Genomic DNA, 14,276 nt, shown 5'->3' with positions numbered 1-14,276 from the left:
ATAGATTTTAATTGCCAATTTTTACCATCCCACTTAAGTAATTGTGTATAAGAAGTAATATCCATCTTAACTCCTCTCCTTATTCCTTCTATTGCATGCCATGGAATAGCCCATAATGGAATTCTTGAATCACTTCTATAGTATTTCTTCCAAACCCAAAGTAAAGAAATTCTTAAGATATGAGATCTAAAGACCCTATCAACCTTTTTATTATAAATTAAATAGGCATGCCATCCAAAAAGTAAATCCCATCCCTCCAACCCTGTACTCAGCTCTGGGAAGTGGGGGAGGGAGAGGGGGGGTTCGGGTGGGTGGGCTTTGGGGTGTATACTGTAATTTTTATAAAACTTTTCAATAAAAAAAAAGAAAAGGTTTTATGTTCTCACAGTCTTTAGCGGAATTGTAGAAATTTCATTTCTCCATCTAATCCAGTTCTTTCTCTTGTCGTCTGCTGTCTCCTGGTTTTGCCACGCCCACCTTCCAGAAGCCCCAAAGGTGATTTTTCAAGAGGCAGCTGGACTTTCACAACAAAGTCCAGTTGCCTCTTGAAAAAGCACCTTTGGGACAACCGTGACCTGGATGACTGAAAACCTCCATGGACATCCATTATCCAGAACTTTTTTCCCTCATTATTGTTATTTAATGGGGAACCCCAAATATTCTCAGAGAGTCTACTTCTAAATAGTTTGGTGTGAGCTCTAACCATCTCCCAATCTTTATTCCAACAGGATCTGAATGGAAAAGTGTAACAGAGGGGCAACTATGTGGGAATTTCTCTGAAGAAACTGAGCAGGAACTCTTTGAAGAGAAAGTCTGGAACCGAATTCAACCCTCACACCAAGAAGGAAGCCAACAAGAAGAATGGATCGATAAACCCCTTCCTTGTTCCATTGGAGAGTTCCATCAAATCTCACTGCAGAAAAAAAAAAAAAAAAAAAAAAACCAGGAAGGAGAGGAAAGAAATGGATGTCTCAGTGATCCCTGGGAAATATCTGCCGAGATTGAATCCCAGAAAAGTATTTTGGGGAAGAACACCAGAGACAGGGAAATACTTTATAAAGAAGAGAGTTCATATGCATTTCTGGAAAACCAAGAGAAGTTTCTAGTTCCTTTATTCCTCCATCGTATCAGGCTGTCCATGCTGATGGACAACATCAACCCTCCGATTTCAGCAAAAGCTTTCATGGTCCATCCAACCTGCTGACACCGCCGAGAATCCCTAAAGTGGAGAAGTTGTATAAATGCTTGGAATGCGGGAAGTCCTTCAGTCGCAGCGCCCATCTGATGTCCCACCAGATCATCCACACCGGAGAAAAGCCGTATACGTGTTTAGAGTGTGGGAAGAGCTTGATTCAGAGCGCCCACCTCGCCTCCCATCAAATTATCCACACAGGGGAGAAGCCGTACCAGTGCTCGGAATGCGGGAAAAGTTTCAACAAGAGCATCAACTTCGTGAGGCATCAGAAGATCCACAAAGGAGAGAAGCCGCATCAGTGCGCCGATTGCAACAAGACTTTTTCTGACAAACCGAGTCTCATTCAGCACCAAAGGGTTCACATGGGGGAGAGGCCATACAAATGTTACGAGTGTGGGAAGAGTTTCAGTCATAGGGGCAGCCTCAATGCGCATCAGCGGATGCACACGGGGGAGAAGCCGTACGGCTGCAAGGACTGTGGGAAGAGCTTTCGGGATCAGTCCAGCCTTATTAGACATAAGAGAACCCACACCGGGGAGAAACCCTACACCTGCTCCGAGTGTGGGAAAAGCTTCAGCCAGAGCACAAACCTGACTTTGCATCAAAGGGTGCACACCGACGGGAAGCTTCCAGAAGAGTCTCCCCAAATACTTAACACAGGGATGGCCATGTTAGTCTTTCCACCAAATCCTGCAAATGATTTAGTGGCATTTGAAAGCTAACATTTAGTGGTACTTGGCTCAATAGTACTAACTGTGAGAGGGATTGTCCTGGTGGACAATCATTTAAATATGAGCCAGCAGTGTGCTGCAGCCGCCAACCAAGCCAACACAATTCTAGGCTGCCTTAATAGAGGGATAGAATCAATATCATGTGAAGTGTTAATAAGGGTTTACAATGCCTTGGTAAGACCACACTTGGAATACTGCATCCAGTTTTGGTTGCCACGGTACAAAAAGACGTTGAGATTCTAGAAAGAGTGCAGAGAAGAGCAACAAAGATGATTAGGGGACTGGAGGTTAAAACATATGAAGAACAGTTGCAGGAATTGGGTATGTCTAGTTTAATGAAAATAAGGACTAGGGGTGACATGATAGCAGTGTGTCAACAGCCAGCTCGAGAATCCAAATAAAGCTCCAGCTTCATTCTGTTTCCAAAAATCTTACTGTTTATTAAGTTGATTGATTTTGCTGAAACAAAACTAACTCTGAGGTTCTAACACCAATTCATAGACTTAAACAATAATTTTCCCAGCCAAACCCCCAATGTCTTACGTAGTCCGTATAAACAAGTTGTGTTTGTTATGGGAACTGTCTGCTTCAAATCCACACCTGTTCTGGTGTCCTTGAAAAGGTTTCAGGTTCTCACAGTCTTCAGCGGAATTGTACAAATTTCATTTTCCCATCTAATCCACTGGAAAGTAAGACTCCCTCCCCCCTTACTCTAAAGGCAAGTTGAAATGCAGAGGAACATAGCTGTCAAAGTTTCATCCTTGAGACAGTGTTCCATTATTTGAGGGGCTGCCACAAAGAAGAGGGGGTAAACCTATTTTCCAAAGCACCAGAAGGCAGGACAAGAAGCAATGGATAGAAACTAACAAGCAGAGAAGCAACCTAGAACTAAGGAGAAATTTCCTGAAAGTCAGAACAAATTAATCAATGGAATAGCTTGCTTCCAGAAGTTTAATGGGAGTGCTCCATCACTGGAGGTTTTCAAGAAGAGATTGGACAACCATTTGTCAGGAATGTTATAGGGCCCCTTGTTTCTATAGAGGGTTGGACTAGAAGACCTCCAAGATCTCTTCCGTTATTGTCTTCTGTAAATCCATGTGGCCAGCTTGCACTCCTGCAGGCAATGCTTTCACTGACTTTGCTGGGGCCCTGTCACCACTGTTGTGACTGCTCTTCTCTGCCTGCTGATTTGAAGAATGCCGAGATTGGACTCTCCAGTTCTCTCCCACAGGCCATCTTGCAACAGGTGTGGCAACCAGAGAAGACACAAGAGAATGCCAGAGTAGCTTCCAAAGGTGGGGGGGGCAAGGAAACCATGATCCTCCCCAGGGCACAGCTCAGCCCCCTCCCCGAGGGCCACCATCAGCATTCCCAGCTCTTTTTTTCTTCCCTTCCTTCTTCCCCAATCACCTTTCCACTTTATGAATTTCTATTTGCGTATATAGGTATTCCCCGACTTACAGCAGTTTGCTTAGTGACCGTTCAAAGTTACAACAGCACTGAAAAAAGTAACTTACGTCTGATTTACACCCCCTGTCATGGTTCCGACAGATGACACTCTTCAAAAGAACTTTGAGGCATTGTTTACCTTAAAGGATCTTTTATTCGAGTAGCATAATACCGGCACTTACATAATCGAAGCCAAAAACTGAATTCCCCCCCCCCGGCACATAGTATCAAAGCACAATTCCCTCCCTCGTCCAATTAACAGTCATAAATCACATTCCCCAATTAGCTTGAAGTGTGGGGTTCTTCTCCAGCTCTCCAGCCCGCCAATTCTTTATCAGCTCTGGCTCAATAACCTTGATTCTCACGCTACGTTTTAGTGTTGTTATGTCTAGCTGGACTCTGGAATCTGAAACAAAAAAAGCATCATTGGTAAAACGTTCTGTCAGACCCAGCGCACCACCCACCCTCCAGTAGCCCCGTTACCGGCTCGCACAATGGCAACATTGGAGAGGCCCCAACAGCTGATCCGGCGGGTCCGCGTTTCGCGCCGCCATTGCAACCGAGATGGGCAACCGGGATTCCTAGAGCGGCAGCTCTGTGTTTCGCACTGCTATTGCAAAAACCGAGATGGGAAACCGGATTCCTAGAGCGGCAGCTGATGAGCCCATGTGACCAGCTAGGATGGCTAGTAATTGATATACTTAGATGACTAGTAACAACAGCACGGACGAAACGTGGTGAACGGAAGGGAGGCTACTTCGTACTTATGTTTATTGGACTTCCAAGTGTCGCTGGGTCTGTCATTAGTGGACGTTGGAGCAGAGGACTGGACGGTAGAGCAGAGTGTTGCCGGCTTTGTTCATTTCACTTCTATGTGTGGGGCGTGGACTGGGGCAGGAGAGCGCAGCATTGTTAATTAGGTTATTGGTGGGGTGTGGGTTATCAACTGGGGTTGAGCGAGGCGAGGGTGGAGTATAGTCGTGGGTGGTAATTGGGGGGTGTCCTCTGGGCGTGGTAGGTGGCTGTATTTAAGGCACTGGAAGGAGGTTACTTCCAGTGCTAACTTTATGTCAACACAGTGCATTAAACTTGTTGATTGTTCAACGTTCCTGTTTCTTGGCTTTTGTGAAGCACTACCAGGACGTTCTTACACTTTTATCTTAATTACAGAGATTCTACCTGTTGTGTCCTGAGCCTGCTGAAGCATTCAGCAGGCTCAGCAATGTTGCAAACGGTCCCGGGAAGACCAAAAGCTGCCTGGGACCAGACTGGCTGTCACCAGCCTTGCACGCATGCGCAAGGCGCGAAAACAGCCAGCTTCCTATTGGCTGACACTGTCTGGGTTCAGGACTCTACAAATGGCCTGCGTGCCATTTTGCTGCTGCTGGTTGTAAGAAGAGATCAATAAAGAAGCTTGTTTGTTCACCATGTGTCTTTGCTTAATACCTCAACCTTGCAAACATAAAACTACCCGATACTGATTGTTGCAATTTCCCCATCTACAAATGTCCCATTATTAAGGAAGGGCAAAGAACTGCATTTCAGGGCTCTGGATTGGAAGGGACCTTGGAGGTCTTCTAGTCCAACCTCCTGCTCAGGCAGGAAACCCTATATTGGGGTCCCCAGTCCCTGAACTGTGGCCTACTATTGGGCTGTGGCCTATTCGCAACCGAGCCACATGAGCGGCCAGCCATTGTGTGTGTGCAGCTTGCGCAAGGGGGCTTGCATGCATGGGCATATACAGGTCAACTTACAATCAAGCTGTGTGTGCCAGCCCGCTACTTGTACAAGTCAAGCTGCATGCATGTAGCCCTGTTTCCCCCTCCCCCCAAGCTGCCCTATACCATTTCAGACAAATAATTGTCCAATCGGGAGGCAAATTGTTCCACTGGTTAATTGTTCTAATTGTCAAGAAGTTTCTCCTTAGTTCTACGTTGCTTCTCTACTTTGTTAGTTTCCATCCGTTGCTTCTTGTCCTGCCCTCAGGCACTTTGGAGAATAGTTTGACTCCCTCTTATTTGTGGCAGCCCCTGAGATATTGGAACACTGCTATGATGGCTATTTTAGACAATTTTAGTTGAACTGATCTGCCTCTGACCATCAGAAGCAAAAATACCAAATTACAACGCAAATGGCAAACTCCACTCGGCATGAAACCTTGTTGAGGCTGTTGTCATCTCAAAATCCGTGTAAAGTCATTTTTCTGTGTCAGGGAACGTGGTGCCCAGAAGCTCACCCAGATTACAGTGTGCCTCTGAAAGCCATAATTAAGGAATACAGATAAATGAACCTCCTCATTTAATCTGTGGGGTGATCATAAAGTAAACTCAACCGATCTTGGATGATGTAACCCTCAAGAGAAAGACTTTTGAAAGAGATCTGTTTGTTCAGAACTTGTTGGTCCAGTTAAATAGTGAATAAAAAAAATGATCAGTTGACTGATCATACCTGTTGAAATGGTATAAGAGAAGGCATCGAGGTGTACGTGTCACCTATTGTTAAAAGAACTACAGGGCAATATAGAGCTCACGGACCAAGAAGAAAGCAAATTAAGCTTTAAGACAATTTTCTTTGGCCAGATAGGGGAAAAGAAATCCCATCTCTGATCTCAGGACCTTTCCACCATGGAAACGATATTGGGCCAAACCCTGTGGATGTTGGTATTTTACTTTTGCATTTCAATCACGTTGTTATTCCTCGGGTGGATCCTTTACTTTAATATCATCGGCATGCATATCCCGCCAGGAATCAGCCAGGGGAGAAAACTGCGCCTTCTCTATTTGTTTGTAAGAATTCTTTTCGGACTGGTAAGTCTCTGCCTTTGGACTCTAGCTTTGCTTTCAGTTGGTTCGGCTGAATGGCACAGTCCTACACTTGGTGTACCTGAGGATGCACAAGCAAGCTCAGAGAGCACCAAGGACCCCTCCTTTCAACCCTGAGCTCAAAATAGTCTCTTTTGTTAGAACTCGCTCTGGATAGCATCTAAACCAGTGGTTCTCAACGTTTGTGTGACAGCGACCCCCATCACACAAACGTGCCACGCATGCGCAGTGCGCATGCGCGGTGGCACCCCATGCGCTGTGCGGCGGCGCCCCCATGCGCGGTGCGCATGCACGGCGGCGCCCCCTGAGGGGGGGAAATGGCAGATCGCCTTCTTTGGTGACCCCCGTAAAATGGACGATCGACCCCAAATGGGGTCGCGACCCATAGGTTGAGAACCGCTGATCTAAACAGATCCTTTGTGTGTTATTCTTTGGTTTCTTTCTTGTCTTTCCCCTGTGCAGGCCAGGATTCTGGATAAACTTGGCATCTGCCATGAATTTTTCATATGGAGGCTCCTTTGGAATGGAATACATCCCAGGAAACCATCTGACTTGATTGTCAAGGAAATGCTTTTTGACAGAGTGCCGGTGATGGTCTGTTGTCCCAAAAGAGCAAGTCCAGAGAACAGACGAGGACTTGTCTGGATCCATGGAGGAGCAGGCTTGTTTGGAAGCCCCCGTAGGTTTTCCAAATAATTGTTTGATTGATATGAAAGAAGGACGGACAAATGTTTGGCTTAAGGCAGTGATGGCAAACCTATGGCACGTGTGCCAGAGGTGGCACTTAGCGCCCTCTCTGTGGGCACACTTGCCGCCATAGTCAGCTTGCACAGGTCCATTAGGCCCCCGCTGGCACCCAGAGCGGCAACCCCACCCAGCACAAAGGAGGTGAAGCAGCTGGCTAGCAAGCTCAAGGAGAGGTGGTAGAGCACGCCCCCATGCGTCGCTGGCCTGTGTGCGGGGGCTGATGGTATCAGGCAGCAGCCGCCCCTGTCTCGCCTTGCCCTGCAGCAATGGCACCCCTGCCCTACCCCTGCCTCACCCCTCAGGACGAACCTCCTGCCAACGCCACATCCACCAGAGACCCCCTGGATCTCCCCCAATTCTGCCAGCCCCCACAGGCATCCCCCCACAAGCAACATCAAAATGGCCACACCCACCCCAGCCATGCCCACTCAATCTGCCATGACCACAGCAGCCACACCCACCCAGTGGGCTACGCCTACCCCCAATGCGGCCTTGGCACTTTGCGATGAATAAGTCGGTTTTGGATTGTGGTTTGGGCACTCGGTCTCTAAAAGGTTCGCCATCCCTGGCCTAAGGGGTACCCTGATTCTTCTGCAGCACGCCAAGGACCAAAGGGGAAAAATGCATGTGCTCAGATAAAAACATACAAGTTAGGGGTGGGAGAAATGGGACATTCTCATCTGAACATCAATTCAAACAATTCTTTGTGATATTTCAGGATCCCACGAAAGGCTGTGCCACTTCATTGCCCGGCAAAGTGACACTGTGATCGCATGCATCGGGTAAGTGAGCTCAAGCTGACTTGTGTCACAGAAGGCACAAAAGCCAACTGCCATAACCTCTCTCTCTCTCTAGACCAGAGGTTCTCAAAGGGGTCGCCTAAGACCATCGGAAAACACATATTTCCGATGGTCATAGGAACCTAGACACCGCTCCTCTATCCATCTCCGCACAGCTTCGAACTGGGGGCCGTTGCAGTGCCAGATTCGTTTCTGTCGAGCATCTCCTAAGGGAGGCTGCACTGCTTCGCGGCCTTTTCTGTGGAGGAAGCTGAATTAAGCTCTGCCAGTGCTGTCACCCTCTTGGCTCTCTCTCTCTCGCTCTCTCTCTCGCTCTCTCTCCCCGTCTGGGCGCTTTTCCAACCAGGCTGGGCGAAGTCTAGTCCTAGACTTAGAACAGTTCATTTAGTGACTGTCCAAAATTACAATATTTAAGAATACAGCCCCAAACCTCTTATGCAAACAGAATGCATCCTGTCAGTTGTAGGACAAATAACATGAGCAAGCATTTTATTTCCTCCCTGGATACAATTCCTGCAGCTGCAGAAAAAGCAGCAAAAATAGAAAAAAAGGAGAGGGAATGTGCATTTCATTAATGGAGAACAAAGCAACTGGGAGTAACTCAGACTTAAGAGGAAAATACTGAAATAGGCTCAAAATAAATAAAAATAAAAATAGTTGAGACTGAGCGAAGCAAACTGCCAGAAAGTGGATTTTACTACAGAAGCCAGACAGAGAAGTGATTCAGCAATGACTTCTGGACTAGCTAGTAAAAATCACCTAAATGCATGGTACAATTTATACTCTTTTTCCTATTTTAAGTTTTGATGAGATTTATAAGAAGTTTGTTCTTCTTAATTTCCTAGCTTGGTTTTTTTCCCTTTCAGCAGGATTGATTAATCCTATGACCCAGGGAAGGAAATAACTTGTTGATGAGGTTTTTGTGTATCTAGGTTAATCTTGTTGTAGGCGCTGGTGTGTCTGGGGTTAATCCTGTTATTGGTTTCTATGTGTATATAGGGCAGTGGTGGCGAACCTATGGCACGGGTGCCAGAGGCGGCACACAGAGCCCTCTCTGTGGGCATGCGTTCTATCGCCCGAGTCCTAGGCCTTCAGCTGGGTTTTATAAAACCTTTTCGCTTTAGGCCTCTGCTGCCATGTGCAAAAAAAAAAAAGGTTCAGTCAATTTCAGCTTCTTGCAGGAAAAAAAAAGATCTTGCAAAGTTGGAATTGCTTGATTGAACTTTTTAGTCCCACCCAGTCTTCCGTTACCACCGCAGCCACACCCAGCCAATGGGCCACACCCACCCGGCACTCAACGATGGATAAGTGGGTTTTGGGTTGCAGTTTGGGCACTCGGTCTCTAAAAGGTTCGCCATCACTGAGATAGGGCAAACCTGTCAGCTTTCTTTTGGTTTGTTCAAGGCTAGTGCTTATCACAGGTGGGGGAGGAAGAGAGAGGAGAGGAGAGGGGAGAGAGAAAGAGAGAGAGAGAGAGAGAGAGAGAGAGAGAGAGAGAGAGAGAGAGAGAGAGAGAGAGAGAGAGAGAGAGAGAGAGAGAGAGAGAGAGAGAGAGACTCTTCTCTGGTACTTTTGTTTTTTGGCTTGACTTTTCTAAGAGAGGGAAATGGATGTTTCTTTTGGAGCAGCCTTTCGTATTTGTAATAGTTGGTTTCTGGGCCTAGGCTTTCTACCTCTTTTCCTATTGTTCCTGCCTGTTTAATATTTCCCAAAGGTATTTCTTTTTCATGGGTATCTAGATGCTAACTTCTAATTATTGATTGAATCAATGATCCATCACAGCCATGGAGCAAGTTTCAGATTAACTCTGGAGTTCAGAGATCTCAAACCAGGAGTGGGGAACCTTGGCTCTTTGATGACTCGTGGACTTCAACTCCCAGAATTCCTGAGCCAGCCTGGCTCAGCTTGGAAACCTCTCCCTTTCCCCTCAGCATGGCTGCCTCAGGAATTCTGGGAGTTGAAGTCCACCAGTCATAAAAGAGCCCAGGTTGCCCTCCCCTGTCTTAAACGGTTGCTCCGCGGGGATTGCATCCCACGAGGGAAGCCGAGCGAGGGATTTCCTTTGGAAACAGGCCTTTGTAAGTCTAATCAGACAGGCTAAAGCTGACAGCTGCTCTTTGCTAAACTCTGCCCTGAGTCCTTCGGGATTGGGCGGCATATAAATATTAAAAATAAATAAATAAATAAATAAACTCCCCCCCCAAAAAAAAGAGAAACCAGTGAAGGAGCCAAACTTTTTCCTTCAACCTTCTCCAGAGGAAAGAGGAACGCGACATCCGCCAGGCGTTTTTTCTCCAAAACTGCTGCGGAGTTTTGAAAAACTGCCAGGGCTGCTGCAACCCTACCCAGAACAAAGCGTCCCGTGCAGCCCAGCCTCATCCTGCACAGACACCGCGACACCCGGCCACTTACTTATCCAAGATGAAGTACAGATCGAAGCCCCGTAGCAGGCGGCGCCCCTCTCCTCTTGCTGCCTCCCTCGCCCATCCCAGGGGACCATCAGGGTGTTCAGAAAGGAGGGGAAAAGGCTGTCTGGAGGTGGGTTTTGGTTTTTTTTTTCACATTTCCCTTCTGCTCTGCTTTCTCTCTGGTCCGTTTTCAGGGCACCTCTGCCTTGCGCTTCCAGCGCAGTGCAGCCACTGTCAGCCAGGTGATTGACAATTTCTGGTTCCTGTTGCTTTGCTTTGCCCCAGATTTGAGGAACATGGAAGCCTCCTCCCTCCTCCTGGCCCCCTCCCCGCAAAGGAAAGAGCTGAAATCCAGGGCTGATCTTGGCGCTTCTGCTGAGCCCTGACAGCCCTGCAGCTCCAGCCGTCTCTCGTTCAGGCTTGTGCGGTGCTGCCGCCAGTTCAGCTCATTCCCCTCCCCCCACTACCACTTCTAGGATGGTCCCGTACCACCTGCCACAGGTGGTACGCGTTTCACCAGCTGAAAAGCCCTGTGCTGAAATACTGACAGCAATAAGGAACCAACAAGGATGCCGCGGGTTACTTCAGAGTAGTTTACAGAATTACAGCTAGTCTTTGACTTACAATCACAACTGAGCCCAAACTTTCTGTTGTTTTGTGAGACAGTTGTTAAGTGCCCCATTTTATGTCTTAACATAAAATGCCACAGTTGTTAACTGAATCCCACTGACTTTGCTTGTCAGAAGGTCACAAAATGGGATCACATGAGCCTGAGACACTGCAGCTGTCATAACTATCAGTTGCCAGGCGCCCTAATTTTGATCATGTGACCACAGGGATGCTGCAACGGTCATGTGAAAAACGGTCCTAAGTCACTTTTTTCAGTGATGTTGTAATTTTCAACAGTTATTAAATGAACTGTTGTAAGTCGAGGACTGCTTCTATTGGTTGTTGCATGCTGCCCAGTCTTTTTGGGGTGGGGCAGCTATAATATATTCATCTTCATAATAGGAATGCCAGTGCATTTGAAAGATTGTATTTTGACTGAATGTTGCTTCAGATACCCCTTGGCGCCAGAGCACCCCTATCCAGCTCAACAACTCAGCTGCTACACTGCCGTATCACATTTTCTGAAGAATGCGCAGGACTACGGGGTGGACCCGAAACGGATCGTGCTGGCTGGCGACAGCAGCGGAGGCACACTTGTTGCCAGCACTGCTCAGCAACTTCTGATGACAAAGGACCTGCCACAGCCCCGGGCCCACATACTAATCTATCCTTTCCTACAAGGCCTGGATTTAAATTTACCTTCTTACCAGCAAAACCAGTTTATTCCCCTCTTAGTCAAGAAAGAGGCTGTTCGTCTTGCCACAGTTTATCTGTCGGGAACTGATGCCGGGGTCAATGAAATTATGGCCAATGCTCATGTCCCGCAGGAACTCATGGCAAAGTATCAGAAATGGATCAGTGCGGAACATATTCCGGAGGAATTTAAAGGCCGGGGTTACGTGCCGTTTGTACCTGGTCCGTTTTCAGAAGATCTTTTCCAAAAATACAAAACAGTTTTCGACCCCATATTTTCCCCACTCCTGGCGGAAGATGCCGTCATCCAGCAGTTTCCAGAGACTTTCCTCTTAACCTGCGAATATGACATTTTCCGAGATGATGGCTTGCTCTATAAGAAGAGGCTGGAAGACAATGGTGTCCCTGTCACCTGGCTTCACCTCAAGGACGGATTCCATGGGATCACCTCGCTGATAGATATGGGGTCAATCCAGTTTCCAAGTACGAGGAAGAGTATGAATAGTGTAATCCAATTCCTAGAACGATTCTAGAAATCAAACAGCCTCGTTCCTCTTCCTTGTTCATCTAGCCCTTGCCTTACAGATCTGGATCTGAAGAGGTTATACCCTATAATTTCATTCATCTGTCCTGCTTAACTGACCTGAAGATGGTCCACCAACCCTTTGAAGAGACACATCCTTGCCCTCTCCAGCTCGTTCATAGCCCACCACTCAGGTAGCCTGGTGTCAGGCTGTGCAGGAAACGGTGGTTTTCCCTCTTACCCAAAAAAGAGAATTTCCCATATGACAGTCTAAGTGGCACCGAGGAACCATTGGGAGAGTGGCCAGACGTCTAACTTTTGCGCTCTCCTCCTCCCTATAGTCAGGACAGTGGTCTTTGGAATATCAAACTTGTGGAGAATGTTGAACATGACAGCACAAGGAAACAACAGCCCATCACCAGCCATCAACACCCCAATGAACCAATAGGAAGGCATCACATAATTGCGACTCACAGAATGGCCCAAAGTGCATATAGGTAGTCCTCGACTAACGATAACAATTGAGCCCAAAATTTCTGTTGCTAAGTGAATTTGCCTCATTTTACGGTCTTTCTTGTCAGAGTTGTTAAGTGAATCACTATAGTTGTTAAGTTAGTAACACGGTTGTTAAGTGAATCTGACTTCCCCATTGACAGAAGGCAGCAAAAAGTAATTACATGACCCCAGGACACTGCAACCATCATAAATATGAGTCAGTCGCCAAGTGTCGGAATTTTGATCATATGACTCTGGGGATACTGCAGCGGTCTTAAGTGTGAAAAACGGTTATAATCACTTTTTTCAGTGCCGCTGTAACTTTGAACAGTCACTAAACGAAGTGTTGCAAGTCAAGGACTACCTGTATTCCAGTAAAGAGAGGTTTCCTGAGGATGGGCTCCGGCACGGGTCTGAATGCTCAGAACAGTAAACCTCTGGTCCTGGTGACCGACCCAGATTGGATCTTGCAACGTTATCCTGGGAGATGTATATGTGCCTTCATTTGTCATGGAAAACCCAGTGCAGCTCTTTCAGGAACCATTATTCCCACAGGCAGACCAAAAAATGAACGAAAAAAGGGAATCAGCCCCCAAAAGCTCTGGAGGCCTATTGTGCTAGCCCCCCTCACCCGTTGGCATAGGTTCTGTTTCCTAACAGGACCTTGCCTTGAACCGTGCCTTCCTTTCCTCTGTCTCTGAAGAGGCATTTCTCTCCAACAAGACTAATGCAGTAAGATCTTAAGGGACCTCTCCTTGTTGACGCTTCCATCTCAACTCTTCCTGTATCCGCTTTCCTTGCTCCACCTTTGCTTTAGCTGCAGGTGGTCCCCGGTTGCTGAGCTTCTAGAATAGTGACAACTGACTTCATGTAAACCTTTTGAGCTTCAGTAAAGACTCAAGAAACAAATCCCAGTCTGTTTCATTTCTATTTCATTTCAGATTCATTTTTGCCCACTGCAAAGGGCAAGGAGAGAAAAGGGGAAGATGGCGCAGAGGTGTTGTAAAGGCATGGCTATGTTGACAGAATGGGGCGTGTGGGTCCGTGTCTGTGTGTGTGTTGGAAGGGCACGAACTAGCAAGTCCCTTCGGTGGGCCGAAGACTGCCAGCCCCTCATGAAACAGTGTGTGTGTGTGTGTGTGTGTGTGTGTGTGTGTGTCCCTCTCCTCAGCTCTTCTGCGATCAGGGACTGCAGGGAAAAATGTTAGGGAATTGGACAGCTGGTGTCCAAATGGAGGCAGAGATGCTGACACAAAACATATAGTTTTATATTAATAAACATATTAATAGTAAATAAGATAATCAGGCAAACAGCAGCATATCAGGTAAATCAACGTATTATGAGGTAAATTATAGAGGGCACTCAGAGGAAAAAAGGCGGGAAACAAAGAACCTCCCCCTTTTCACTCAAGGTAACCAATCAAAGCTTAGATTGCCTCATACAGTAGCCAGCCCTCTTCAACCAATCAGCTATAACTGTGTGTTCTGATTCATTGTCCAACCCTTCACTGCTCCTGCTATTAAATTAAATATCTTAAAAAAGAAGAGGAAAATGTGGAGAGGAAAGATGAACCAAGCCCCAGATTCGTCCTCAACCTGAATTAGGCAAAACAGCAACTGCCTCATCGGACAAGCCAGAATGGGTCTGTGAAAACCCAGGTAGTCCTCGACTTACAAATGCAATTGAGCCCAAAATTTCTGTTGCTCAGTTAGACAGTTGTTAAGTGAATTTTGCCCCATTTTACAACCTCTCTTGCTGTGTTTGTTAAATGAATCACTGCAGTTGTTAAGTTAGTAACACCGT

General features: G+C 46.8%; 2 protein-coding genes across 2 annotated transcripts; both read left to right on the top strand.

Annotated features, from left to right (window-relative positions):
* The first annotated feature begins 951 nt into the window (after window positions 1-951).
* Window positions 952-2,153, top strand: LOC120296907 (gastrula zinc finger protein XlCGF49.1-like). Its single transcript, XM_039318953.1, has one exon. The coding sequence runs from the start codon at window positions 1,285-1,287 to the stop codon at window positions 1,915-1,917; it is 633 nt and encodes a 210-aa protein (XP_039174887.1). The 5' UTR covers window positions 952-1,284; the 3' UTR covers window positions 1,918-2,153.
* Window positions 2,154-5,864: 3,711 nt separating this feature from the next.
* Window positions 5,865-12,540, top strand: LOC120296908 (arylacetamide deacetylase-like 4). Its single transcript, XM_039318954.1, has 4 exons — window positions 5,865-6,182; window positions 6,660-6,876; window positions 7,663-7,726; window positions 11,213-12,540. Exons 1-4 carry the CDS (start codon window positions 6,000-6,002, stop codon window positions 11,985-11,987), a joined length of 1,239 nt encoding a protein of 412 aa, XP_039174888.1. The 5' UTR covers window positions 5,865-5,999; the 3' UTR covers window positions 11,988-12,540.
* The last annotated feature ends 1,736 nt before the right edge of the window (window positions 12,541-14,276 follow it).

The sequence above is a fragment of the Crotalus tigris genome, unplaced genomic scaffold, assembly GCF_016545835.1.
Source record: "Crotalus tigris isolate CLP2741 ecotype Arizona unplaced genomic scaffold, ASM1654583v1 scf7180000021738.46410, whole genome shotgun sequence".
Taxonomy (NCBI): domain Eukaryota; kingdom Metazoa; phylum Chordata; class Lepidosauria; order Squamata; family Viperidae; genus Crotalus; species Crotalus tigris.
This window is presented reverse-complemented; position numbering and strand designations above follow the sequence as displayed.

Bases quoted from the DNA above. Each gene is read 5' to 3' on its own strand.
- LOC120296908 (XM_039318954.1), top strand. From the start codon at position 6,000: ATGGAAACGATATTGGGCCAAACCCTGTGGATGTTGGTATTTTACTTT. The intron at 6,877-7,662 runs GTAGGTTTTCCA...GTGATATTTCAG, and splicing joins AGGCTTGTTTGGAAGCCCCC to GATCCCACGAAAGGCTGTGC. The intron at 7,727-11,212 runs GTAAGTGAGCTC...ATGTTGCTTCAG, and splicing joins ACTGTGATCGCATGCATCGG to ATACCCCTTGGCGCCAGAGC.
- LOC120296907 (XM_039318953.1), top strand. From the start codon at position 1,285: ATGTCCCACCAGATCATCCACACCGGAGAAAAGCCGTATACGTGTTTA.